The sequence below is a fragment of the Diuraphis noxia genome, unplaced genomic scaffold (genome assembly GCF_037042655.1).
Source record: "Diuraphis noxia isolate RWA-SAM2 unplaced genomic scaffold, SU_Dnox_SAM2 contig0005, whole genome shotgun sequence".
NCBI lineage: Eukaryota > Metazoa > Arthropoda > Insecta > Hemiptera > Aphididae > Diuraphis > Diuraphis noxia.
In genome coordinates, this window is record NW_028301715.1 from 24016844 (window position 1) to 24042585 (window position 25742).

Genomic DNA, 25742 nt, shown 5'->3' on the forward strand with positions numbered 1-25742 from the left:
TATTTGAAAACCAGCGAAGTTTTAAATGTTGTGGTTTTCTTTTTTTCTTTAATTAATTTAATTAAGCAAATAGGTTTTATTTCATATACCTATCTATTATTACTATTACGTAGCCCGTCCAGACATTTTTTTGATTAAAAATCGACTGACAGTAATGTTTATACTATAAAGTGATTTAATTATTTAAAATGCGATGGGTATACGGATGGGTCATAAAAACGTATAATAATAGTTAAACATTAAAACAGTTAAAAGTTATTTAATTTTTTAGACTTTTACCATTAAAAAGTGCATAAAAAGTTTTATGTTTTCAAGACAAATATTTCAATATTATAACGGTAAAATCGTACACATTCCTTAATGTTGAGTGAAAATTTAAAAGAATAAGTTGCATAAAATGTATAATATTTTGCGTGCCAATAATCATTTACCTAACCTATATATTTATGTACTTTATGCGTTTTTCATTAATAATAGTTTGTAAAATAAATATGATACTTTTATGCCATGTTGCATGAACAATCACTGAACTTTTAATGAAGCAATTGTGAGCTAATGGTCCTTTAATCATGATTTAGAGGCCCATGATTGGTCCATTTAAATTATCAATTTTTCATGCAATCCCACACAATTCCTTCTATACTCAATACTCATAGTTCTTAGTAATTTTCAGTTTTGGTCACATCTTATGTACCATTTAACTATAATAAACTACAATTTTTTTCCAAACTAAACAACGTGTTATTTTTTTTTTGCGTTTACCCCTAATCATTATTAGATGCGTTCCCATAAGTGATACCGTGATATAATTAATACATAATTTATTTATTAAAATAATACTTATATTTGCATTTTGAATAGCAAATACGTGCAAATTATAGAACCAAATTAACATGTACTCAAGAAAATTACGTAAACATTTACTATTTTTTGTAAATTGTTTTTTAATTTTAAGAGTGTATGTCTATTTGAATATTTTTTGGCACACAATTTCATCATATTTTAAGCTTTTAAATAACATAAATGTCCGCTCCCTAATTTATTATTAGTTATAGTTTATAAGTAAATTTTACTTTTTTAGCAGAATTATGTCAAATCTAAAACAGTACAAATACACAATATCCTCAAACAACGGGATTTTATCATCGGAACAAAGGAATTTTTTTGAAGATAATGGATATATTGTCATCAGATGCTTGATAGATGAAACGCTATTGGATCAATTCAAGTAATTAAGAATTACTGTACCTACATAAATTATTTAAAATGACAATACATACAACGATATGATCAGAAATCAACTCATATTTTTACATTAAATATCCTATAAAACAATAAGATATAAGACCATTTTGTACATAATATTCGATAGAGATTGAAATAGCACTAGTAATAAACTTCAATAAGACATTATTAAATATTTTAATAATTTATTTTCACTGTCCTTATTTAGAAAGCGATTCATCGATATATGTGAAAATAAGGTAAATCGAGGAGGAATAACCGTGATGAAAGATATATCATTGGTTAAAAGAAATCAAGAAGAAATTCCTAATGAGCGCATCGTTAATAAAATTCAAGACATAGTATGGGATGATGTATTCGAACAGTACTTTCTACATCCAGAAGTAATTATTTTTAGTGTAATAAAAATGATAGGCGCAACTACACCTAAATCTTTTGGAGGTGCTTAGACGCTTTGTAAGTTGTTTTTGTACCTACTTGTAAAAATTGAATAAGTACTTACGCCACTATAGTAACTTATATACAGCGAACTATTTTTATGAATATAAAAAGTATTGAACATTTGGAACGACAATTAGGTACCTATTTAATTTGTCTACGGTATTTTGTAATTAAAAAATCGTTTAACAATATACCTAATGAGATGACTTATTTGAAATTGTTTTTTCGATTATTATTATTTGTATTTATTATTGTTGTCAATTCGTGGTCGATATAATAACGTAGGTAGGTACAGACAAAATAATATGATATATAAGAAGTACATCATATACCTATCATATTTCTCTATAATTTATAGGTATTATACGTCTATATGACTGTATTTCATTTCAACTTATACGAATGTGTGTCAGCTTATTTAAGGGAAACTCTAACTACCGAACGAAAATAATTTGGAACGCTTGTTTCTTTGAAAAATCAATAATATTATGTATTTACTATTTTTTTATTGTTATCGAATTTTTAACTGTATTTTTTAATATTATTATTATTATTCGATGACACCGTACACGAAATTTTATTAATAGTTCGGCTGCATCATGTTCAATCGTTCAATGGCACTGTCATAGTGTCATCGGTAAACTTTTTGTGGGTACTCCGTACTCGGGGTCAAAATGGGTTAAATAATAATACGTGTTTGCGCTGGAAGGACATTGGAAAAAATTTAATATCGTGTTATTATATATAGTCGCACTATAATTTTACCTACGGCCTATAAAAACGGACACGTAATGATTTTATTCGCGGCCGGTCGACCCCTATCGGCTATCACTATGATAATAACTATTACCTATTGTGTGTTTAATCACTTTAATATGATATTATTTTTTTTTTTTTTATTGATCAAAGTACATCGACAACTAGGCCATTAGTAAAAGAATTTTTTTTTGTAACATTTTTAGTATTTTAAGTATAAATTTTCTACATTAAATTAAATTGTACAATTCTGTTTTTTTTTAAGAATAAAATTAAGTTTTTTACATCCCTTGAGTTTGGTCCAAGTGCTTGACAGATTTGTTCGGATATGTGAAATTGATTTCGATACTGGTTGTATTTTTGACATTCAGTGATGATGGGGTTGACGATTAAAAGTACGCTATATGATATTATTATTGCCATCAAAATAGGTATAATGCAAATATTAAATAATGATAATAGTGATCGAATGCACTACTATCAACCAAACGGTATTATTTGTAAACTCCATATTTAATTGTTAAACACGTAGGTATAAACTGCTGTATAAACGAATTATTCAGAGTAAATTCGATCGTCGTACAGAAATAATTTCGTTTAAAAATTAACATGTTTTGTCACAATATTGATAATATATTTTGTGCGAAAGTGTTCTTATTGTATAGAAAATAAAATTACAAAATATCTTAATTAATTTTTGTAAAGTATATTGTTTGAATGAGCCCCAAAAATTATTAACAAATAATATAATATTATATAATTACCTTGAAAGCTTATTTACAATTAAAATGCACAGTAATAGAACAAAATGTGCATAAAATGTTTTACACCAATAAAGAATAATATTCTTGAGTGGGTTTTATAGTAGGTATTGACTATTTTACGACCGAAATCGGGTGTTATCATCGATGCGCACGTATACGGTAAATTACATTGTACCTTGTACCTATTCTAAAAATACCTTAAAATTTAAAAACTATCATGAATATTGTTTTTTTATACAATATTTAGATTAAACATAATATCTTAAAATGTATCTTAAAATTCAAATAAATACTTCATATACATGGATACACAATGCAAAATTAAGTTTATTATTATTTTTTTTTGAATGTTTAGTAAACAATATTATAGCCGGGTACCGGGTTATTATCATAACTTATTTTTATTATTATTATTATTCATAGAAGATTTATTAAATGGATAGGTACTTAAAAGTAATCCATCAGGATGGATGTAATTAAAATTAAAATTAGTAGAACATTTAAAAATTATAATATCTCTGTATAAAATACACTTAAGCTAGCTTAAAATCTAAGTTATTATCAGAAAATAATCTTTTCGATACAATCATCATAAATTGAGTTTCTAAAAGTTTATAATTTATTCTTCAAAGTATATTTTTCAATCGTAATAATATAAAACTAAAACTAATCCCTTATACTTAAATATCATAATTTCTCAAAATTAAAATGTATTGAAGCATTATACTTGATAAATTAGTTAGTTGCATTCAAATGTTTTATTTCCAAATAAAAATAAATTTGTCTTCTTTTATAATTGAACAAATATTTCTTTGAAAATTATTTATAACTTGCATAGATTATGTTAAATGATTTCAAAGTAACTTTTAATAATCATTTGATAAAAAGTAAAAATCAAGTTTCTAACTATGCCAATTACTGGTATTTCAACTTCATAATTGCCCACATTCCACAAATATTGCTTATGTTTAACTTTCAAAACAATAAATATTTAAAACATCGAGTATCGTAATAACAAATCATCTACTTTTAACCCACTTCGTACATATAATCCATTCATTGAAAACTTATAGCAATTCTAATTTTGAGTCAGGATTTACAACGCTACAAAGTTTGGAAAACATAAACCATCAAAAAATTATGAATAGATTCACATCATATAAATAAATAAAAAATTAACCATCAAATAACTTGAGATGTGGGTAAATCAATTCTCTTTAAAATGTTCGACACATTATATTTTATTTTACACTTACTTGAAAACTTTTGATACTCAAGACAAACGATGTTTCGTTACATCTGATGTTTCAAAAAATAAATAAATCATTTACTAATTACTTTTTTATAGTTACTCGATCATGTACAATGTTTCACGGGAAACAATATAATGGCAATGCATTCAATGTTAATAAACAAACCTCCAGATACAGGCTCGATGACTTCAAGACATCCAATGCATCAGGTAAATAATACTGTATTTGGGGGTGGAGTGGCCGAGCGGACTAAGGCGTCGGTTGCGACGCACGCAGTCGCCGGTTCGAATCTCGGTCACGGGCGGCATCGCTTTTTGGGCATTTCGCGATGTCTGGAGAGAGAGGCCGCCGGCCCCCAACCGGGCATGACAGAAACCCACGGGTGCCCATTCAAAATTCTGCCAAAAAAAACCCACGAGTTAAAACCATACAGTACCTTCCCCTACAGTTCCCCAGGCTAATGACCTCAGGTGTCGAAGCCCTAACCATAAAAAAAAAAAAAAAAAAAAAAAAAATACTGTATTTACACGCGCCGTCTTAAATGTAAACACTGAAGAGTAACGACATATCACGATTTATGTGTTTATATATGTTGCACTCGAAGAAACGATTATAAGTAAAATTTGGTTTTACTTCTAATTAATTTTAACTATTCCTTAACGGAAAATCAGTTAGTTGTGATCAGTTGTGAAAATCCTGAGTAGAAAATATAGTAGACAATAGGTATTACATATAAGAATATTGTCAAGTTTCCATTTGTGATTTGTCCACGTTCTAGTTTTTGGAGCAGTTGAATTGTATTACATTTTAGTATTTTTATATTAAGCTCACAAATCATAATCGTCAGTTTTGACTAGGTATACGCTTTTTCTCCTTCATCAAACAGTCGTTAAATTTGTCTCACACTCTTTAAAATTATATTTTATGTCATATTATTTATTGCACAATTAATAATATATTTTATTTGTATATATAAAATATATATTTTTATATATATTTTTTTTTTGTATGTTTAAATATTTAATTTTTTATTCGAGTTAATTTTAATAACAATAAACCTATAATCCTAAATAGAAATTATTATATTTTATATAGGCTTTACGAGTATTTTTACGTTTTAATCTAGCACCTTATTAAATTAATTCCGAACGACTAAACTAACTTTATATCGATATAAATTAAAACTTTAATACAAAAATATAGCCAATATAGGACTTGGGTCAGAGCCGAGCCTCAGAGGTACATACGTTATAATTAATTTTAACGTTATACTGAAGTTTATAAAATATAAGTAAATTATGTAAGTATAAAATAAATATCCAGAGTGGAAAAAAATTAAATTGATGATAAGTCTCAATAAGGTTAATAGTGGCTTGGTGAGGCGCGGTCGTACGCTCAATCTGCGGAAACGCACTGAGCGTACGTACCAGCCGCAGTTGCTAGCTCCCGGATGGGTGACCACCCGGGATTTTTAGCAACATATCCTTGCCACACATACACAAACACGTGTTACAACCCTACCCACTTAAAAACTTACAATCAAATATACAAAAATAACCCCTACCGTACCACCCCACACCCAATGGCCTATGTTGCCGCGGGTTCTCATTACAAAAAAAAAAAATAAATAAAAAAAAATAAGGTTAATAACTAATACTATATTAATATACATATTATTATGTACTTGAAAACGATTCGTATGTAATATATTTTTTATTTAATTTAAGTAAATTAGGTAACGTGCAAATGTTTGTTGGTAACGATAAGTTACCTTTTATAAGTATTTTAATTCCATGACAAAAAACACAAACGTCGCGAGCTCTTACAACGTAGTACCATCATCGTTTGTTGATGTTTTTCAACGAATTAAACCTATATGGCTTTTATAATATTGTTTTTATAATATTGTTTTTATCTTTCATGATATTTTAAACTTTTTTCAGGATTTACATTACTTTGCCTTTCGCCCAGCAGACAGAATCGTAGGAACGTGGACAGCAATGCAAAAAGTCACAAAAGCTAACGGTTGTCTGTTTGTTTTGCCGGGTTCGCATATACACCCGGGTAAACTTCTTCCACACGAATATCCGGAATGGAAAGTAAGAATATTATGATTTTATTATTTTTGTTTATTTATACAATAAAAAAATTAATTCTGATGCATTATTATCGCATTTAAAAGGGTGGCGTAAATAAAGGTTTCCACGGGATTACCGGGTACGATACTCACAAAAAAAAATATTTAGAAATGAATCCTGGTGACACGGTACTTTTTCACCCGTTACTGATACACGGATCGGGACCGAATACATCACAAGTATGTATTAAAAGATGTATAATATTGACAAATTTTCCTCAATTATCACCATAATATTATGTTTAAATACTATATGAAAATATCTATAATAGTACATTCTTATAGCAAATATTTTAGATTCTGAGCGGAGCGAGGAATGTATTGATTTTACCATGATGTGTGTGTTTTTTTTTCTGTGTCTGTGATCACATTTTAGAGCATTAAAAGTGCTTTGATTTTCGACTTCAGTGCCTCGATCGATCAGAAAGTGAATCTAGTTAGTACTTTGTGGGGTCAAAAGTAAAAAATATTTCTCTTAATAATTGGGATAAACAAACTAAAAATTAAGGAAAAAACGGGAAATTTTACGCACAATCAGTTTTCGACAAAATCGATTTGGTTTTTGATGTAAGTTTAAAACAAACGACCATAGATACAAGAAATTTTACCGAATATTTATATAAGTATATTCTATTTACCATGCAATTTTCAAAAATTAGCGATTTAAGTTGAACTATTCATAGGTATATGCAATTTTTGATCATTATTAGTTTTTTTCAAATTAATATCGATAAAAATTTATTTATTGGGTAAAAAGCTTGAAAATTTAATACACGGTTCCTACCATATTGTTACAATAGCATTTTTATAAGCATTCAAAGTTGGAATTTTGACAAAACACGTAAAAATCACGAAAATTCTCAAATTATTTTAAGCTAGAAATTCATAGAAATTTTCTTTTTAAATCTAAGATTTGAAAATTTAATACAAGAATCCTTACAAGTTTATTAATCTTTATCACAAATGTCCACCAGAAATTCAAATTAAATTTTTATGAGCGTTTGAAATTGAAATTTTTACGACATTGGATTTTCACTAGATTTCTCATTCAGTATTTTTTTTATTTTGGTGTAACTCTAAAACAAATGACCGCAAATACTTGAAATTTTCACTGAATATAGGAATTTTTATATTTGATATATATATATTTGATAAAATTTTAAAAATATTTTGATTTGTTTTGCGCTGTTTACTGACATTTTCATTTTTCATTTTTTTAACACCTAACAATATATATTGTTCAATAGCAGTTGAAAAATATTAAAAATATATAGGCACGATTTTTGTTTTTATAAGAATTTAAAGTTCAAATTTTGACTAAATATGTAAAAATTACGGCAATGTTCAAATTATCTTAGATAGAAATTCATAAAAACTTTATCTTTTATATCGAAAATTTGAAAAATTTTAATAATCTATAATAATATATCCTAAATAGATAAACTGTCTCCGCTCAGAATCGTTTTTCGTATAAAATGATATAAGATATAATATCATTGGATTCAAATTTAATTCCATCCATTACAGTAACCCACAACCCACTTGTAACCTATACTGTACAGCAGCAGAGTGACATCCACGATTCTTAGCCACTTTTTTTTTTTAACTTACAAATAATAAAATTATTCATTATCTTTACTTACGTTAATTAGGTAGTTACCAATGTAGGTAACTACCTAGATTGGAGTATTCAATATACTAACATCAATTTCAATACAACATGTAAGATGTAAATATGTATATTATTTCTGCATACATTTTAATTTTATGAATACATATTATATTATATCTGTTTTACCACCAAAGGAAACTAGAAAAGCAATTTCTTGTCATTTTGCATCCTGTGAATGCCGATATATAGATGTAACTGGTACGACGCAACAAAATATCGCTATTGAAGTCAAAGAAATAGCACGTCGGAGAGGTTTCAATGACATGGACTTCAAAGTAATAATACATGACGTATACAACATAATAACTAAATAACTAACAACTCTAAAATATGACTTATTAAAATGCAAAATCTTTTCCATATTTTAGGACTTTTGGAAGTTTCGAAGTCGACTAGTACGCGGATTGAAAATGCATTTATAGCACATCCAAATTACCTGCAAATACGTAAAATTATAAGAATTGTATTTACATATAATCTTTATAACTATTGTAATTATATTATTCATCAGTCGTCACACATGTTTATCATGATAATTATATGTCTAAATACACAGTACACACATACTATTTATTAATAATATGAAATAATATATATAGTAACAGTGTTAAACATAATATACTTTTGACTTATTGTCTATTATGTACCTATACTTAAATATTTATTTATTTTTATAATCTTTTGAAAAAATGTTAATTTAACTCTACGAATTCTAATAAGATTAGCTATTTGTAAAACAAAACATCACATTTCATACATTACATATATATATACATAAATTGATTTTTAAACTGTATTTTTATTACCTACCTATATATATCTATTATATATGTTACCGGAATAGATGAAAATTCAGGAATTGTCGGCATATCCTAGTCATTGTTGACAATGGCTGAAAAGATTAGACAATGTTGGATATTTCGTAGTTTTATCAACATTTCCGTATTATATTAGGCAATGTTATAAATCCGAATAGAAAAAAATATCGACACCGCGCTTTATCGGTAATCGATCTGATTGGCAGTTATAACTGATGTGAAAGATAATTTATATAAATTATGTAAGCATAAATTGTATAATTATTTTAAACAACTTAATATAATTTAATATTTTATTATATTATTTTTTTTTACTATTTATTATTATTATTTTTATAGGTACAGAAAATGGATTTCTGAAACATAAGTATACCAGGACAGAAATCAACCCATGCAAGGAGAAGCTTCTAGATCTTGAAACGGTTGTAAGTAAATTGAAAGAGGGAGGAGAAATAACTCTCCGTGAAGCAGCTGCCTTTAACAGCATTTCTGGATCCCAAGGTTTTACGAGATGCCACTGTAAAACACAGTGTAAGACCAATAGATGTGCTTGTCGTGCATCTACTAGATTATGTAACTCTAAGTGTCATAACAGTCTACCGTGTAACAATAAAGATTAAGATTATGATTTATAATAAATAGCTAATAAGTATTATAATTTATAATATATTATTATTATTATAAAGATTAAGAATTTAAGATTATGATTTATCCTAAATAGCTCATAAATAATATAATATATCATTCGATTTTTAATATTATCATCAATGCCTTCTTTCATTAGGAATTGTCATAAATGACTAGTTATTGACGTTAATTCCTTACTAAATCAGGCCTTATCGTTATTGACTAGTCATTGTCAACACTGACTGAATGTCATCTTTTCCGGTAACATATATATTTTCACAATATATCATTAAACGCGGTATTACAATATCGATCTGGATAAGTTTAAGAAATATTCTAATATTACCTTTGTATTTAAGAATATTTTATTAATTATAATTTTTTTACTGATATGTAGGATATGGTTATAATAGGTATAAATATATAATTAAATAAAAATAAAAAGTGGGTATCGAGTATTTTCTATATGATAGACGCATGAAAAAGCATGTTAACAACCGAATAAGATACTGAAACTAAATATTAAACACTCAAATCACTTGGCTAACCTAAAAGACAAGAGTATTGTGAATTTTTAATGTGTTACGAATTAATAATTAATAATATTAAATTAGAAAACAATGATAAATAATCAATCTACCGAAATACACCTTTGATCGAATCTTTAGCACACTCGTGTGTCTTTTAAGAATATGTTATCTACATATTTTATTGCTAGGTTATTTTACCTTAGAAAAGAATAATGACAAATGACAAAAGTGAAAAAATAACCTATTTAAATATCTTTCAAGATTAATCAAATTAATAAAATATATTATTGATTGGTAAATTATATATAGCTACCTATTCTTAAAAAAGGAAAAATACTATTACATTATCAACTAAAAAAAAAAAAATTAAATAAACCAATAATAGATAAGAGTACAGCAGCTTTGTAGCTCAAAATTTAAGACAGAAAATAATTTATTTATCTGCATATTATAAACTTGTAGAAAGTTAAATTTTAGATTTTGAACGAAATGATGAATGTATTGATTTTACAATGATGTGTGTTTTTTTTTGTGTGTGTGTCTGTGTACAGCATAACTAGTCGAAATAATGATTCAATTTCAAATTTTGGGGGTGGTTTCCTATGTAAAAGTGAATATCCTAGGTGCATTATAGAGGTCAAAAGTAAACATTTTCCAACAGTTTTCAAAAAAATCGAGAAAAACAAAAAAAAAATGACAGAAAAACACGTACATGTCCCCAACCACACCCATTTTGAATTTTGAAATTTTTTTCAAGTCAACATTTAGCAGTCAATTAGCAAAAATTTGCAAGACTGTTTCCACAATTTGCAAGCCTAAATTCAAAATGGGTGGGGTTGGGGACATGTACGTCAGAAAAACGGAAGCGTTTATAGTTCAAATTTTTACGAAATCTGTCGAAAACGCGAAAATTTGCAAGTAATTTTGAAGTTGAAAAATCATAAAATTGTTTGTGTTTATAACTAAAGAGAAAACTTAAAACATCATTATAGGAAAAATTTTAAGTGCGTTTGAATTTTAAATGTTTACGAAATAGCGTAACGATAACGATTTATCCTCTAACGATTTTAAACATTTGTTATTATTCAAAAAGTATAAATCGTAGATACTTGAAAATTTTACCAGTTATTTAGATTGGCATTTTCTTTACATGATTTAATTTTAAAAATGTTTTGACTTTTTTTGAGATATTAATAGACAACTGAAATTTTCAATTTTTCTGAAAATTTTTTTTTGAAGTGTCGATAACATTTTTTGGCCATATCAAAATACTTGAAAATTAAATACAATGTTTCTCATAAGTTTTTCTTATAGTGCTTAAAAAATTATAAGAATATATAGGCACAATATTTTTTTATTAGCATTTGAAGTTCAAATATTGACAAAAATTCGTCAAAACCATGAATTTTTTTTTTGTGTCTGTCATCACGTTTTGGGGCAGTAAAAGTGCTTCGATTTTTGACTTCAGTACCTTATTCGATCAGAAAGTGAATGTAGTTGGTATTTTCAAAAGTAAAAAATTTTCAATATTTTTCTAAATAATCGGGATAAACAAACTAAACAGTTAAACTTTTTTGACTTAAGTTAAACTATTCATAGGTATATGCAATTTTCGATCATTATTAGTTTTTTTTAAATTAATAACGATAAAAATTTATTTTTTAAGTAGAAAATCTTGAAAATTTAATACAAGGCTCTTAACATATTGTTACAATAGCAGTTGAAAAATAAAACAAATTCATAGTCACAATTTTTTTTTTTATAAGCATTAAAATTTTGAATTTTGACAAAATACGTAAAAATCACAAAAATTCGCAAATTGTTTTAAGCTAGAAATTCATTAAATCTAAGATTTGAAAATGTAATACAAGATTCCTTACAAATTTGTCAATCTTTTTTCACCAAAAAAATGTTCACCGGAAATTCAAATCCAATTTTTATTAGCATTTGAATTTCAAATATTGAAAAAAATTCGTCAAAAACATGAATATTTGCAAATTATTTTGTAGTTCAAAATTCATAATATTGTTTGTATTTATATCTAAGGTTATAAAATTCAACACTAAGTTTTCCATAAGTTTTGCTTCAAATAGCTATAGAGAAAATTTGAAGCTTCACTATAGGAAAAATGTTTTGAGCGTTTGAGTTTTAAATTTTTATGAAATCGCGTAATGACAACGATTTATCCTCAAACCAGGTATATGTATATCTATAATAATATAAAGTATTATGAATTATGATAACTACATGCAATGTTTTTGGAAAAATTGATTAACCATGCCTTACGCAAAATGCGTCCTAATTGAAAAATAAAATATTTGTTTCAAAATAGAATATAATATGACAATATTTAAATATAATATATCCTAGAGTCTAGGACCTAGACTGACAAATCATCTCCGTTCAGAATCGTTTTTCGTATACAATAATACCTATCATTGTATTCAAATCTAACCTACCCTAGTCAGAGGTCCACCCCACCACCTAATGTACAGCAGAGCGACATCCACTTACCCGCTTTTTTTTTTTAATACATACATCTGTGTTGATTAATGTCCGGGTACAAGTTGATTACCTATTTTTGCGATTCATTCATGTCTCGGTTTTTTTTTTTTACTAATTAAAATTATCTAATTTAAATTTAAAAAAAAAAACATATTATAACTAACTAATTTTTAGTACATTTTTAAATTTAAATTTTTAATTTTTAACCTAACCGAATTTATTTTGCATACAAACAAATTAACCAATATAATAGTTTTCATATGAACAACTATGAACTTGAGAATTGAGGTATCAACAAATCTATTCACAATGATATAATTTTGGTACTTTATATTCTGTTGTAAGTGGGTGGATGTAGGGGCGGACTAGGAGATTGTCGACCCAGGGGGAAATACAGCTTAACGGCCCTAAATATTTTACTATATTATATATTATTACTATATCAGTTGTGATTTTGTAAACAATATGAATGTTTATTGACTAAATATATTACAAGTTTATTGTTCGACGACCGGCCCAAATTTCATAATTTAGACCGGCCCAGGGGGTATTTCCCCCTAACCCCCCTGGCCAGTCCGCCCCTGGATGGATGAATGTATATAAAATATATTTAACTACTCAAGTAAAATTATTCAACATGCCACTGAAAGTAGGCAAGTATTAGAATAATGTTGATAGGTTTATATTATAATATTATATACATGCTAAGTACTTTATACAGGGTGAATCTTTTAAGTGAATACACTAATTATCTCGAAAAGTATTTACTTTTTTCAAAATATTTTTTTACATAGTTTCAAGTTGTTAAAAAACCAAGGTTTTTATTAAAAAATTATATTTTTTAATATTTTTTATCCTTATCATTTTTTAAGTTTTTTACTTTTTTGAATGACAACATAGAGTTTTAATTTCATATTCCAAAGCAGAATATTTTTCTAAGTATTTTGATTCATAAAAATCGAATTTAGGACGAGTAGTTTATGAGTTATATGTATTTAAAGTTTAGACAAGCGGAGTAGTGGACAAACATTTTGCGGGGTAACCCCGTACCACTCCACTCTGTCAATCTAAACTTTAAATACTTATAACTCAAAAACTACTAGCCCTAAATCCGATTTTTATGAATCAAAATACTTAGAAAAATATTCTGCTTTGGAATATGAAATTAAAACTCTATGTTGTCATTCAAAAAAGTAAAAAACTTAAAAAAATGATAAGGATAAAAAATATTAAAAAATATATTTTTTTAATAAAAACGTTGGTTTTTTAACAACTTGAAACCGTGTAAAAAAATATTTTGAAAAAGTAAATACTTTTCGAGATAATTAGTGTACCCACTTAAAAGAATCACCCTGTAGTTTATTTTATCATACATCATGATCACGGGCAAACATGTTATAAAGTCGTAATGGTTTTTCTTGGTAAATTTTTCTAGGAATATTATTGTGCGGTCTTATTCTCAATGTTTTCCCTATGGACCTTAGCTGGAGTACTAAAGCTGTTGTCAGGCGTAATAAAATATAGTCTACCTACTCATACGTCGTTTTCACTCTGCTGACTTGCGTTCGATAATTGATCTGAACTGCGTCAAGTTTAATTTCAATGAACTTATCGCATTTAGACGTTCCGTCGGAAGTGAGTGCGGTGACGTTTCCAAAGTTTCTTTAGGCGATAAGAACGAATATTACAATAATATATTGTTATTATATTATATTCGTGTGAATGGATGTACCTACTCAGTATAATAATAATTGTGCTGTACGGTACAATGCATGACGCATGTCTGCACCGGAATAATATTTCGCTCTACACTTCCGAGGACATTTCAACGTCGTTCGAATATAATCGAGCTCTAATATTATAATATAAATTATAATACGTATAAGTACGTATAGAGTGTCTATGCTGTATGCATTCGAAATAATAATAATTCATCTCTGTTGCATTTAACGTTTTGAATTTCACTCGTCACTGTACTACAGTAGGGTATAATATTATAACACAACATTTTATACAATTTACATTTAGGTACCTACTAGCTAGTTACTAGTGTTACTACATGACATTGGCACTCAATTCCGAAGTCGAAGTCATTGGAGAAGGCTTATAGTCGGTGCGCAAGTCTGATTGGTTATATGATGAATAGGTATGAATAAAGTAAAATCATTTTACATTTTTAGGAATACTACAGAGCACAACTTGAATCATACCTACTCATTGGTGGACATCCGGAAGGGGCTTAACGCCCCCGATAACCACTAAGCCCACTCAAAAATGTTTGCCGAATTTTAAGAAACATTTTTTTCAAATATACTTCGTACATTTCAAATGTTAAGAACATTTTCCTTATAATATTATATATTTATATAACCATCAACAGCCAACAGGAGGCGCCAAACAGTCGATCGCGATCGACTGGTCGATGTTTCTAGGAGTATAGGTCTAACGCGAATAAAAATTAATTTCACCATTATCGATCAATCGACGATCGGATACCTATTGCGAATTGCTATATTCTATTCTGGGTATTTTGTATTTACCAAATATTTCCAAATTGATACAAATTGCTACAAGTAGCACTTACTTTGCCAGTTAGCTCTGTAACGCGTGAGCACAGTTTTTCAGATATATGCGTAGAATTAAAACATGGGTGAGAACTTTTATGCCCAAAGATTGGTTTACAAATCAATCTATTATCTTCACGTTGAAAAAGACCTAACTAAAAACATTGAAAGTGAAGATATTTTAAATGAATTCTCAAAATCCTCCAGAATGATGGTTTTAAAATAAAATATCCATTACTGTTATTACCTAATTATTGATATGTTAATAGTCCTTTTTATGCACTGTATAATTTTTTAGTATCGATATATAATAGAATTTTGGATAAAATAAAATATGAATATATTGTTATTTTTTGGGAAATAATTGAACACTAAAGGAGGTGATAATTGACATGTCCCAAATAATTTCAATAAAATGCCCATAAACATAATGGGGAATCGTAAGTTCCTACATGAGATTAACAGGTAGACAATTACATACGATAATTCCTACATATAGTTATGATATATAAGTTCCTACTCGAAAAAAGTAAAGTACGTATGTTAGTTCCTACATGGCGGTAAACAGGTACTTATGTTAGTTCCTACACGATGTACATTATAAGTTACAATTATGAATTATTATTATTTTTTAAATTATTAAATATTAGGTATATAGAATGCATATTACATATATATTTTTTTACAATAAATCATGAATTATTATTTTTTTAATTATTAAATTAATAATATTTATTAGGTAAATTATTAAATATTATAAAGAATTATATATTATATAGAATAAAGGGTTAAAATGTTTGACAGTATTATAATATAACTGATATTAGATTGATAACTTATAATATACGTAGTGTAGGAACTTACACATGTACCTTTTTTTACCGTGTAGGAACTTTCACATGTACCTGTTTTTTACTGAGTAAAAACTAACATATGTATTTTGTTTACCTGGTAAGTCTCGTGTAGGAACTTACATTCGTCCAACATAATTGCGTGACGATTTGTGGAACATGGTACAACCCTCTAAACCTCCTCACTGTAGCATTGCAGTACATAATATGTCAAAGTGGCACTGTAGGTATTTATTTTATTGATTTCATCGAAAAACCTAAATATGACCTTGGTCAAACTAGTAGGTACCTAATCAATATTATAACATTATGATTAAATATTTATACACATAGAAATTAATTCGAAAAATATCAAAATCATTGTCAAATATCGAAACAACGTACTGATGACAACAGTGTAAATTTAGTGGCCTATATACAATGTTATATAATATATTGTAACAAAGTTTACTATTGTAATTTAATGAATACTGGAAAAAAAGTTTTTTAATCATGACGTTCTGTTTGGTTATAACTTATAAAATAAATATGATTTGTGAGTTTTTGAAATTACAAATAAAGCATCATTTAAAATTTATTTTCAATATTAAATTTCAAATGAGTGCTTTATACTTATTTTATAAACCACATTGTTAAGCTACCTACATCTCAAGCAACTTAAAAAATAAAATTGTTGAATCTCACTTTTTAAATTATGACAAGATTGTAATTTTAGAACAAATGGTTGTTTAAAATTTTAAATATTATAATTAAACAGACAAAACCCAATTATTACAAGTTTAAAGTAACATTATGTACAGATAAGCTATGTATTTAACAAAAAGTAAACTTAACATTGGTACAAAAAAATACAGAATTATATTTATAGAACTCAAATATTTCTGAAAAAGTCAATGGAAAACAATGAAATTACAAAGTAAAGAAAGATGTTTATAAAAAATATTATATTAAAATTAAAACGTTTTAAATATCCAACCAAACTATTTAATAGTATAATACATTGTGTTTATAATAGTCATGTTACCTATTGGCTATTTTCTCATACAGTTTGAATGACCAAGCTACAAAACTAATATGTGGTTAGATACACCTGGAGACAGCTTTCATTCTTTTGATAAAGCTTTCCATTTTTTTCATCATAATGTTTGTACTGTTGAGTGATAACATTTCCACTCGGGCACTAGGTATTTAATAAATCATCAGGAGGCAGGAACGAGAGGTTACTGTGCGCGAATGGCAGAGCCTGTGGAACCTCACTACGAAGGCAGCGTGGACGAGAAGATTGATTCCGGATATCCGGAGGTGGCTGAATCGATCAAGGCTCGGGAATATGACATTTCACATGGCCCAAGCTCTGACAGGGCATGGTTGTTTCCAACATTATCTGTGGAAGAGGAGGAGGGCAGCTGATCCCCGCTGCTACCACTGCAAAGAGCCGGAGGACAAAGTAGCGCATACGCTGTTCCATTGTCCGCACTGGGCGGAGTGTAGGCACGGGATGGAGCAGTGCATCGGTCGGCGACTACGGCCCGAGGATGTTCCTGATATCATTCTGGGGCCGGAGCAGGAGCTCCTCCCAGATGACAGGTCAAGGAGAAGGCGGATTGAGGCATTGGCGGATAATCAGAGGATAGCATTTGGCATGATGGTGGAGACAATACTTGGGCTAAAGGAGGAAGCAGAGCGCTCCAGACAGGCGGGTGCACAGTTAGGGAAACTTTATTATTTTGTGGGCCGAAGGCCAGTTTTCCAGGGTGGTTAGAGGCCCCCACGTATGTAAAATAACTACGATAATAATTGACGGTGAATAAACGATACGGGACCGGGTGGCAGTATTGTGCTAAACATTTTTCCGTTTTTCGAACGGAAAAAAAAAGGTATTTAATTTACTCACAATAAAATTCTAAAAATGTGTTTTCTCTTTTAGTCACTTCAGTTTTTTCATTTTTCAAGGTCAGTCCAATAATAAGCATATACAGATTGGTTTTAACACATACAAATATATAATTATAAATAAAAATACATTAAAATAATAAATATTTACAAAACTATTATAGAGAATATAAAATTTAACCAAGATAATAATTATAGAACAAGATATGTAATACCATCAAAATATCAAAATACAATTTATATAATTTAAACCATAGTTAAATGTTTAAAGCTTATACAATTGTCACTAAAAATAGAAATTAGTTTTTGTAAACATAACATAAAATCCACGAACCAAATATTTTAATATTTTAATTTAATAATAGAATTTATATTACAACTACAAATTTGCTTTGACTCCACGAATAAGTCGACAACGATGTTTCCAGGCAAACTAATAAGAAAAAAGAGATTTCTCAAAATTAATGCTTAACTTACATTATGACTTAAGTATTAGTTACATACCGTGTAATCAACATCTGTTATTCCTTTTTTAGCCATCACATCAATTACCTCATTTTTTATGTTATCTTGAGTTGTACCAGACACGTCTATATAAGAACAGTTGGATGAAGCATAATGAACAGAAATTGCTTTTCGAAAATCCTGTAGAAAAAAAATTTAAATATACAAATAATTTTTAACTAAAGTATAAACATAAGCACTAAGATTAAGTATATTATACTTGTGTTTTATTTATTCCTGATCCATGAAGCAACAAAGGATGGAAAAAAACTGTATCACCTTTCTCCATTTCCAAAAACACTTTTTTATGATCATCGTGATTATTGTTTATTTTTACTTCATGGTACATTTTATTTATTTCTCCCTACAAAAATCATAATCAACACTTTTTTTAACTTAACTAGAATTATTAATTCAATATATAATGTAAATGCTATAATATTTGATAATTTTAATATGAATAAACAGAACTAACATCTTTGGGTTCTGGATAATTATGAGGATACAAATCACCAGTATGTGTTCCTGGAACTACATATAGACATCCATTGTTCACTGTAACTGGAACACATGCTGTCCAAGACGCTACAATTAAGTTGGCAGGACGGAATGGAAAATAATGAAGGTCCTAAAAAAAAAAATTAATCCAACAACACACAGTATATCATAGGTACAATAAAAAATAAATGGGTAAAAAGGAATAAGTCAACTCTGGTCAATTTTTTGTATTATACTATTTAGTAGAAAACAATGTTAAACATAGTTTTTTACTGCTAAAATTTTGTATTTCTTTTCAGTGTTAAATTAGCAGTGATAAAAGAAGTTTAATCACATTAAAAACAGAAATGAGACTACTCTTATTCTATACTGAAAAGTAGTGATTTATACTTATTCTTTTTTACCACACACAGTCTATAAACTAAAATTGTAAATACAAAAATATTTATTATTACTTGATGAACTGGATGGCGAGAACTATTGGTACCAATATCTGGTTGTTTGTTTATAAACATTGAATGCATTGCCATAACATTTGGTCCAATAAAGCTTTCAATATAATCCAACATCTAAGTTTAATTAAAAATTAGCATAATAACTGATTATCTAACTTGTTATTTGATTCATACCTTAGGGAATCTAGCATACTCATAAAATTCGTCATCCCAAAGAATATCCTGTGCTTTTCCAAATAAATATTCCCCTTGATCACCTGCTTTCATGCGAGATATGTCTTTCATCATTGTTATTCCATTCCGTGGAATTCTTCCATGACACAAGTCTATAAATCGGTTGCTAATATTTCACAAATAACATTATTATTAGGCATTAATATAATATTATAACTTATTAAATACACATTAGAGCACTTTAATTCATAAAATACTATTACCAGCATCTGTCTAACAAATAATCAGGAACTAGTTTAGGAATTACTAAATATCCATTTATTTCATAAAAATCTCGCTGTTGTCTCGTTAATATTAAATTTGATGCAGAATATTTATAATCAGAAATATTTGTATTGTATCTATATTCCTGTAAATTAAAAAAATATATATTAGTTTATAAATATTATTTGATATCTTCCACAAAAAAGTTTATTCTTTATTAATAATGGAATAACATTTTAAATAATTATTATGAACATTATATTTATAAGAATATAAGACATTTAAGGATTTTTTTTACTATTAAAGGCATTTAAAGCTATATTAACTAGAAAATATTATTTGTTTGTTATTTATTTTCAGTTAATTTCTATATAATAGTTGTAATACATATATATTTTTGTTAGATTGTATCATAGATTATATAACATTTTATATAATCTGTGGTTGTATTTTATAAAAAAAAAAAGATAAGATCTAACATTAATCATTTATTTACAATAATAGAGTCTAAAAAATAAACTTATCTTCATCCTTATTATGGTTGATTTTATAAAAACTACATCATTTGTTGTTATTAACAATTCATTTTAAAAAATTTGGTTTTTTATAGAAACAATTACTGGGGAGGGGGCTTGTACTACATGTATAACTCTTATAAATACCAAACGAATAAATAATAAACATTAATATTAAAATACTGGAAATATTGGTATTGTTTTTAAATAGATACATCATACATATTACTCTAAGTTCTATTTTATATAATATCATACAATTTAATGGATAGTGATAGTAAACTACTATCTACAATGAATATTATATATTTTATAATATTATAATTATAATAAAATTAATTGTTAAAAAGAACCTTTCAAAACCTTGCAGCACACCAGTAGAAAACCACTATTCTAGTAACTAATAGATACCTTTGCAAGTTTTTTTTCAATAGTTTTTATTTTTAAATGATTAAAATTTAAAAATAAATATTTAATACAAACTTTTGTCACATATTTTATTTATTTAATACATATTTTAGTAAGAATGAATATTTAAATATCTTACATTTTTTTTTTGTTACATGAAAATACATGTCCTAGGAAAATGACCCATTATATATACCTGTCAAATAGGCTTTTAGCAATGCTTTATATTTTAACTATTTAGATTATTATAATTTACTCTTGATACCCAATACAAATTAAAATGAATATTTGTCTTAATAAACAAACAAAATAAGTAGGAAACAATAATAGATCATTTTACTCACCATAGTGTGGTTTCAGTAAGCAATATTAATAAATGAAATTCTAGATAAAAAAGTCTGTTTGTAGATGGAATGACCGAGTTAAGAGTTAAAGCCTATAAACAAAACACAAACATTGTTTTTGTTATTATCTCACATTAAATATAGGTAGTATTAAAATGATATGGTACTTAGTATTTGCAATTACCTACAGTAGTAGTAGTATTACAGAAACCTCTGGATAATAATTGTAGCACAGGTTAAATAACACTGAACAATAAATCTTAGGTTATACTGGTTGTAGTGGTATCTTTAGTAGTAATTATATTGATGTTTAAAATGTTTTAATCATTAAAGTTTAATCCATTGTATTCTGTGGTAATATCAGTGATCTTTAACCTTTATTGCAAAGAGGATCCCCCCTTCCACCGACCAATAGAATTATATAATTTGATTAATTTGAAGACCTTAAATGTTGAAATTATAATTATAATTACAGCAAGGAGAAATGGTCAAATGGACTATGGAGATTCCAAATTCTAATTCCAAATTTGCCAATTTAATTCAATCCACCTTGAATTTCAGATAAACACCTGATAAACAGTAATCGCTTATCAAACGAAAACCATGATAAAATTACGGTGATAAACAGTAAACATATGTTTTCGTTTGCGATGGAGTATCAGCTTGCGCCTTGCGACCTTGATAATATTTCTCATTCAAAGCTTTCAATCGAGCTGATTCGCCTGATTCTGGTGTGACTACTTATTTCTTATATTATATTTAGAAATATTTTGTACAAAAATATAGTACATTTTTAGAATATATATACATGATGGCGTCCCTTGGGAAAGTCTTGTGTGGTACGTTTTTCACCAACACCAGTTTACGGGTGTTGAGACGTTACCCGATGTGCACAAGTAAACGCTATTTAAGTCAATCGAAAATCGTCAATAACCTTAATCTTCAAACATGCAGAGTACCGGTGGTAAGAACGAATTTATTTATTTATTTATCTATAATTCTGCGAGGCGACGATATGTGTATGCCTGTTATACAAGTGAGATACACCCACTAACGTGTTAATTTCCGATTCAAAGGCTGATTCTGGTAGTAGTCGATGGTATTCGGACACGACAGCAGCCAGTCGATTGACTGTGATTGAAGTAGAAACTAGAGTGCTGAATGTGTGCAATGCGTATGATAAAGTCACTGCTGACAAGGTATGTAAATTTTATTTTATTATATTTTCAGACAGTCATGCGGCATTACAGTGTCAAGCCACCGATGACTATTGAACAAATTAAGAAGCGTGTCCTATTGGTACTACAATTATACGACAAGGTTAATCCAGATAAGGTATACACAATTTTATGACAACAAATAAACATTTAATTGAACTGAATAGCTACCTTCGTGTTTATATGTAATGAGGATGAATTACTTAAAGAACCGTTTGGGCCAGTAACTTTTTAATGCCTATCCATTTTGCAATTAAAATATAACTTGTACAACTATAATAATACAAAAAAAAATGTATTGCTATTTTAATATGATATAATTTTGAATTCAAATTAATTGATTTGTTATAATTTCAGCTCAGTCTTGAATCACATTTTATCAATGATCTTGGATTAGACTCATTAGATCATGTTGAAGTTATCATGGCCATAGAAGACGAATTTGGTAATTCTTATTTTCATTTTACATAAAATAAAAATACTAAAATTTGTTTTAAAACTGTAAGGTTTTGAAATACCTGATGAAGATGCTGAAAAGTTGCATAGACCTAAAGATATTGTGCAATATGTGTGTGATCGTGAAGATATTTATGATTAAATCATTCAGTCCTATGTGTCTAAATGTTCACTAAATGTAGTTTTTCCAAATATTATAACAACTCATTGGAACAGCAACACTGATTTGTTATTTTTTTAAGAACATAAGTATAGTAAGTTCTAAAAAAGTTTTTTTTGTCCGAAATACATTTTTTTTATTATAATGATTATTATTAATATTATTTAGTTTTAATCAAACTTAGTATATTTTTTATGAAAATCCTTTGTAATATTTAAATGCCCAATAAGCATCGATTCCGTATATAACTCCAAGAATAAATCCTAATGTCTGAAAACCAAAATTAAATGAGTTAAAGCTTTTGAAAAACTGTTTTATTCTATTATTATTTTTCTTACATAAGCCAATATTACTGCTGAAAATAAGGATGAGAATGGCATAGTCATAATAATTGGATACAATAATGTATAGACTGCTATTGTTAATAATGACGAAGAACTCAAATAACAAAATGATGCAAAAACTCCAAAAATTGTTTCCTGAAAATTAAATATATAAATTAAATTAGTTATTAATCTCACTTTCACAAATTATGAATATTACATACAAAAAGTGATGATCTAACAAGTACTTCGGTATTTTTTGATAACAAATAAGATACACTAATGACTGTTGTTGTCATCAAACAACCAGCAACAGTTGTAAGATATGATTCATATGATGTTCCAAATGTTGGAATGTACTTTGTCCCATAAAACATCATTATACTTTGACAAATAGACCCCAGTATCTATATAATTATTAAATACAAAAAAACAAAATTGTTCAAATATTATACATCAAAGATTTATTTTGCCGTAATGTTGTAATAATAAAAATTGAAATAAAAAAAATTATACTCATTAAATTAATTTTTACAATTTATGTTATTATTTTTTTAACATAATAATAACAATATATTTTACTAAAATTTTTAAGTTTTACTTGAAAACTACTGTGAATAAAAAAATTAACAATAAATTATTTATTAATGATTAAACCAATAACCTGCATCAGTAAACTTTGTCTATCAACAATCACTTCACTTCAGAATATATAATGAATAATTCCAAATATTATTTATTTATTTTTTATCAACATTAAATTATATGTTATATTGGTTATTGCTATAGTATTTTATGTTTAAAAGTTAATTATAGTATTAATCATTAAATATAAACATTTTAAAATATTATGTATCATATGCCTACTAATTAAAATGAATGGTTTGTCTTTATCAATTAAAAATTAAAAAATATATAAGTCAATTAAAAGATGTAAATATTAGTTAAATTATAAATATACCTCTCGACAAATGTAACTTATTAAAAATAATACATTAATACAAAATTTGTAACCATTGCATTGTATTATGCATTGCCATACAATTTTAAAATAAAAAGAAATATGTTTTATGTTTGTGAAACACTATACTTAACGTTTAAATCTTTAAATGATTAGGATAATAATAAACTCGCATCTATGTTGTCTCCATTTTACATACACAACATGGCCAAATTAATGTTTAAATGAATCTATTTAAAAATTATTAACAATCAATCTATGAGGCGCATTAGATAATATTTTTACCTTTAAATTTAATGACAGGTCAATTCACTATGATATAATAAACAGCAAAACAATATAGTTTCTTCTGAATGTCCAATTTGTCATGTTGAGCATTAAAAAGATAGAGACACAATGGATAAAACATTCTTTTGATATCATATCTGCAAACATTTAATTATATAGCCTCAGGACCTTAGCAAGAACCTGTAGCGCCCCTGGCAGAAAACCAAATTTACGCCTCCATCATTCAATTTTTTTTATATTATCATAAAATGCTCATTATTTAAAAAACTAAACACTCTTTCTCTTTAATTTTATTTTTTTGTAAATTATAATACTTAAATTGAGACTGCCAATAAATGAAATTTTGCACTGACCAGTGCCCTCTTGTCAGTGTCTAGCTATGTCCCTGATTAGTCTTTTATAATATGTTTTTAAAATATATTCAATTAAATAGTTAAACAGTTATTTTTTAAACTATGAATGCAATAAGGCAGAACTCAGAGCTACTACTCAATATTAGTTATTACATTTTATATTGAATAAAAATATATAAAATGAGTATGATTATGAATTTAAATTTAAATAAAATATTTTCTAATTACTTAGATAATTCATTAATTACAGCAATTAGTTACAAGATCAATATATCGTAAACCATAAAGGCATCATTTTAAAACACAAATTTGACAAAAATGCTATATTATTTAATAAGTACTTACTATTTGAATAATTTTTAAAATTCCATAAGACGTTGTGAAGTACTGCATATTGAAGCATGAACATAAACAAGACTGAGATGTTGAACCAACATAGGGTCTACTTACTCTATACATTTCAGGATGAAATATTGTATTAATGTGTACTTCTTATATTATTTGTTATTTGCTATTGTCTATAGGTACTGCACAAACTAGACTAGTAGGTTAAATGTATAAAATATCACTGTTCAGTTTCCAAGTGTATTAATTGTAATTACCCCCAGCTGAGTAGTATAATATGGTATTTTTAAACATTCTGAACATCTGATTACTATTAACACAAAACTCTTAGTATGCAATGTTATATGTTTTTAATTCTTCATATAACTTTCAACTAACATTTAACACATGAATAAGACATTATGCGTTTATGCATGTTAAT

General features: G+C 27.3%; 5 protein-coding genes across 8 annotated transcripts in view; 3 read left to right on the plus strand and 2 right to left on the minus strand.

Moving 5' to 3' along the window:
- LOC107163652 (phytanoyl-CoA dioxygenase, peroxisomal-like) overlaps nt 1–8843 on the plus strand; it is a 110081-nt gene extending 101238 nt beyond the window's left edge. The window contains exons 2-8 of the mRNA XM_089229359.1: nt 1082–1228; nt 1454–1628; nt 4555–4668; nt 6403–6558; nt 6642–6776; nt 8403–8543; nt 8637–8843. Of these exons, the coding sequence (XP_089085485.1) occupies nt 1089–1228; nt 1454–1628; nt 4555–4668; nt 6403–6558; nt 6642–6776; nt 8403–8543; nt 8637–8690 (915 nt within the window). The 5' untranslated portion in view covers nt 1082–1088 and the 3' untranslated portion in view covers nt 8691–8843. The remainder of the gene's footprint in view (nt 1–1081; nt 1229–1453; nt 1629–4554; nt 4669–6402; nt 6559–6641; nt 6777–8402; nt 8544–8636) is intronic.
- Nucleotides 8844–17493: 8650 nt separating this feature from the next.
- Nucleotides 17494–17925, plus strand: LOC149055105 (uncharacterized). Its single transcript, XM_089229502.1, has one exon. It carries the CDS (start codon nt 17494–17496, stop codon nt 17923–17925), a length of 432 nt encoding a protein of 143 aa, XP_089085628.1.
- A 218-nt stretch (nt 17926–18143) lies between these two features.
- Nucleotides 18144–21736, minus strand: LOC107163656 (phytanoyl-CoA dioxygenase, peroxisomal-like). 2 transcript variants are annotated; one of them, XM_015511180.2, is made up of 9 exons: nt 21407–21736; nt 21219–21310; nt 19951–20096; nt 19688–19853; nt 19514–19627; nt 19036–19188; nt 18781–18924; nt 18561–18701; nt 18144–18489 (listed from the first exon to the last, which is right to left on the minus strand). In XM_015511180.2, the coding sequence occupies exons 2-9, from the start codon at nt 21219–21221 to the stop codon at nt 18436–18438; spliced, it is 921 nt and encodes a 306-aa protein (XP_015366666.2). In that variant the 5' UTR covers nt 21222–21310; nt 21407–21736; the 3' UTR covers nt 18144–18435. The 2 variants fall into 2 exon arrangements, with proteins under 2 accessions (XP_015366666.2, XP_015366665.2); XM_015511179.2 differs by having other exon boundaries at nt 21403–21736.
- A 169-nt stretch (nt 21737–21905) lies between these two features.
- sing (MARVEL domain-containing protein sing) lies at nt 21906–25629 on the minus strand. The gene is made up of 4 exons (XM_015511207.2): nt 25322–25629; nt 23599–23781; nt 23390–23530; nt 21906–23321 (listed from the first exon to the last, which is right to left on the minus strand). Exons 1-4 carry the CDS (start codon nt 25433–25435, stop codon nt 23244–23246), a joined length of 516 nt encoding a protein of 171 aa, XP_015366693.1. The 5' UTR covers nt 25436–25629; the 3' UTR covers nt 21906–23243.
- On the plus strand, nt 21959–23110 carry LOC107163661 (acyl carrier protein, mitochondrial-like). 3 transcript variants are annotated; one of them, XM_015511186.2, is made up of 5 exons: nt 22027–22182; nt 22295–22381; nt 22449–22553; nt 22793–22880; nt 22942–23110. In XM_015511186.2, the coding sequence occupies exons 1-5, from the start codon at nt 22027–22029 to the stop codon at nt 23031–23033; spliced, it is 528 nt and encodes a 175-aa protein (XP_015366672.1). In that variant the 3' UTR covers nt 23034–23110. The 3 variants fall into 3 exon arrangements, with proteins under 3 accessions (XP_015366675.1, XP_015366672.1, XP_015366674.1); XM_015511189.2 differs by lacking the exon at nt 22295–22381 and having other exon boundaries at nt 21959–22182; XM_015511188.2 differs by lacking the exon at nt 22449–22553 and having other exon boundaries at nt 22295–22417.
- Nucleotides 25630–25742: the final 113 nt, after the last annotated feature.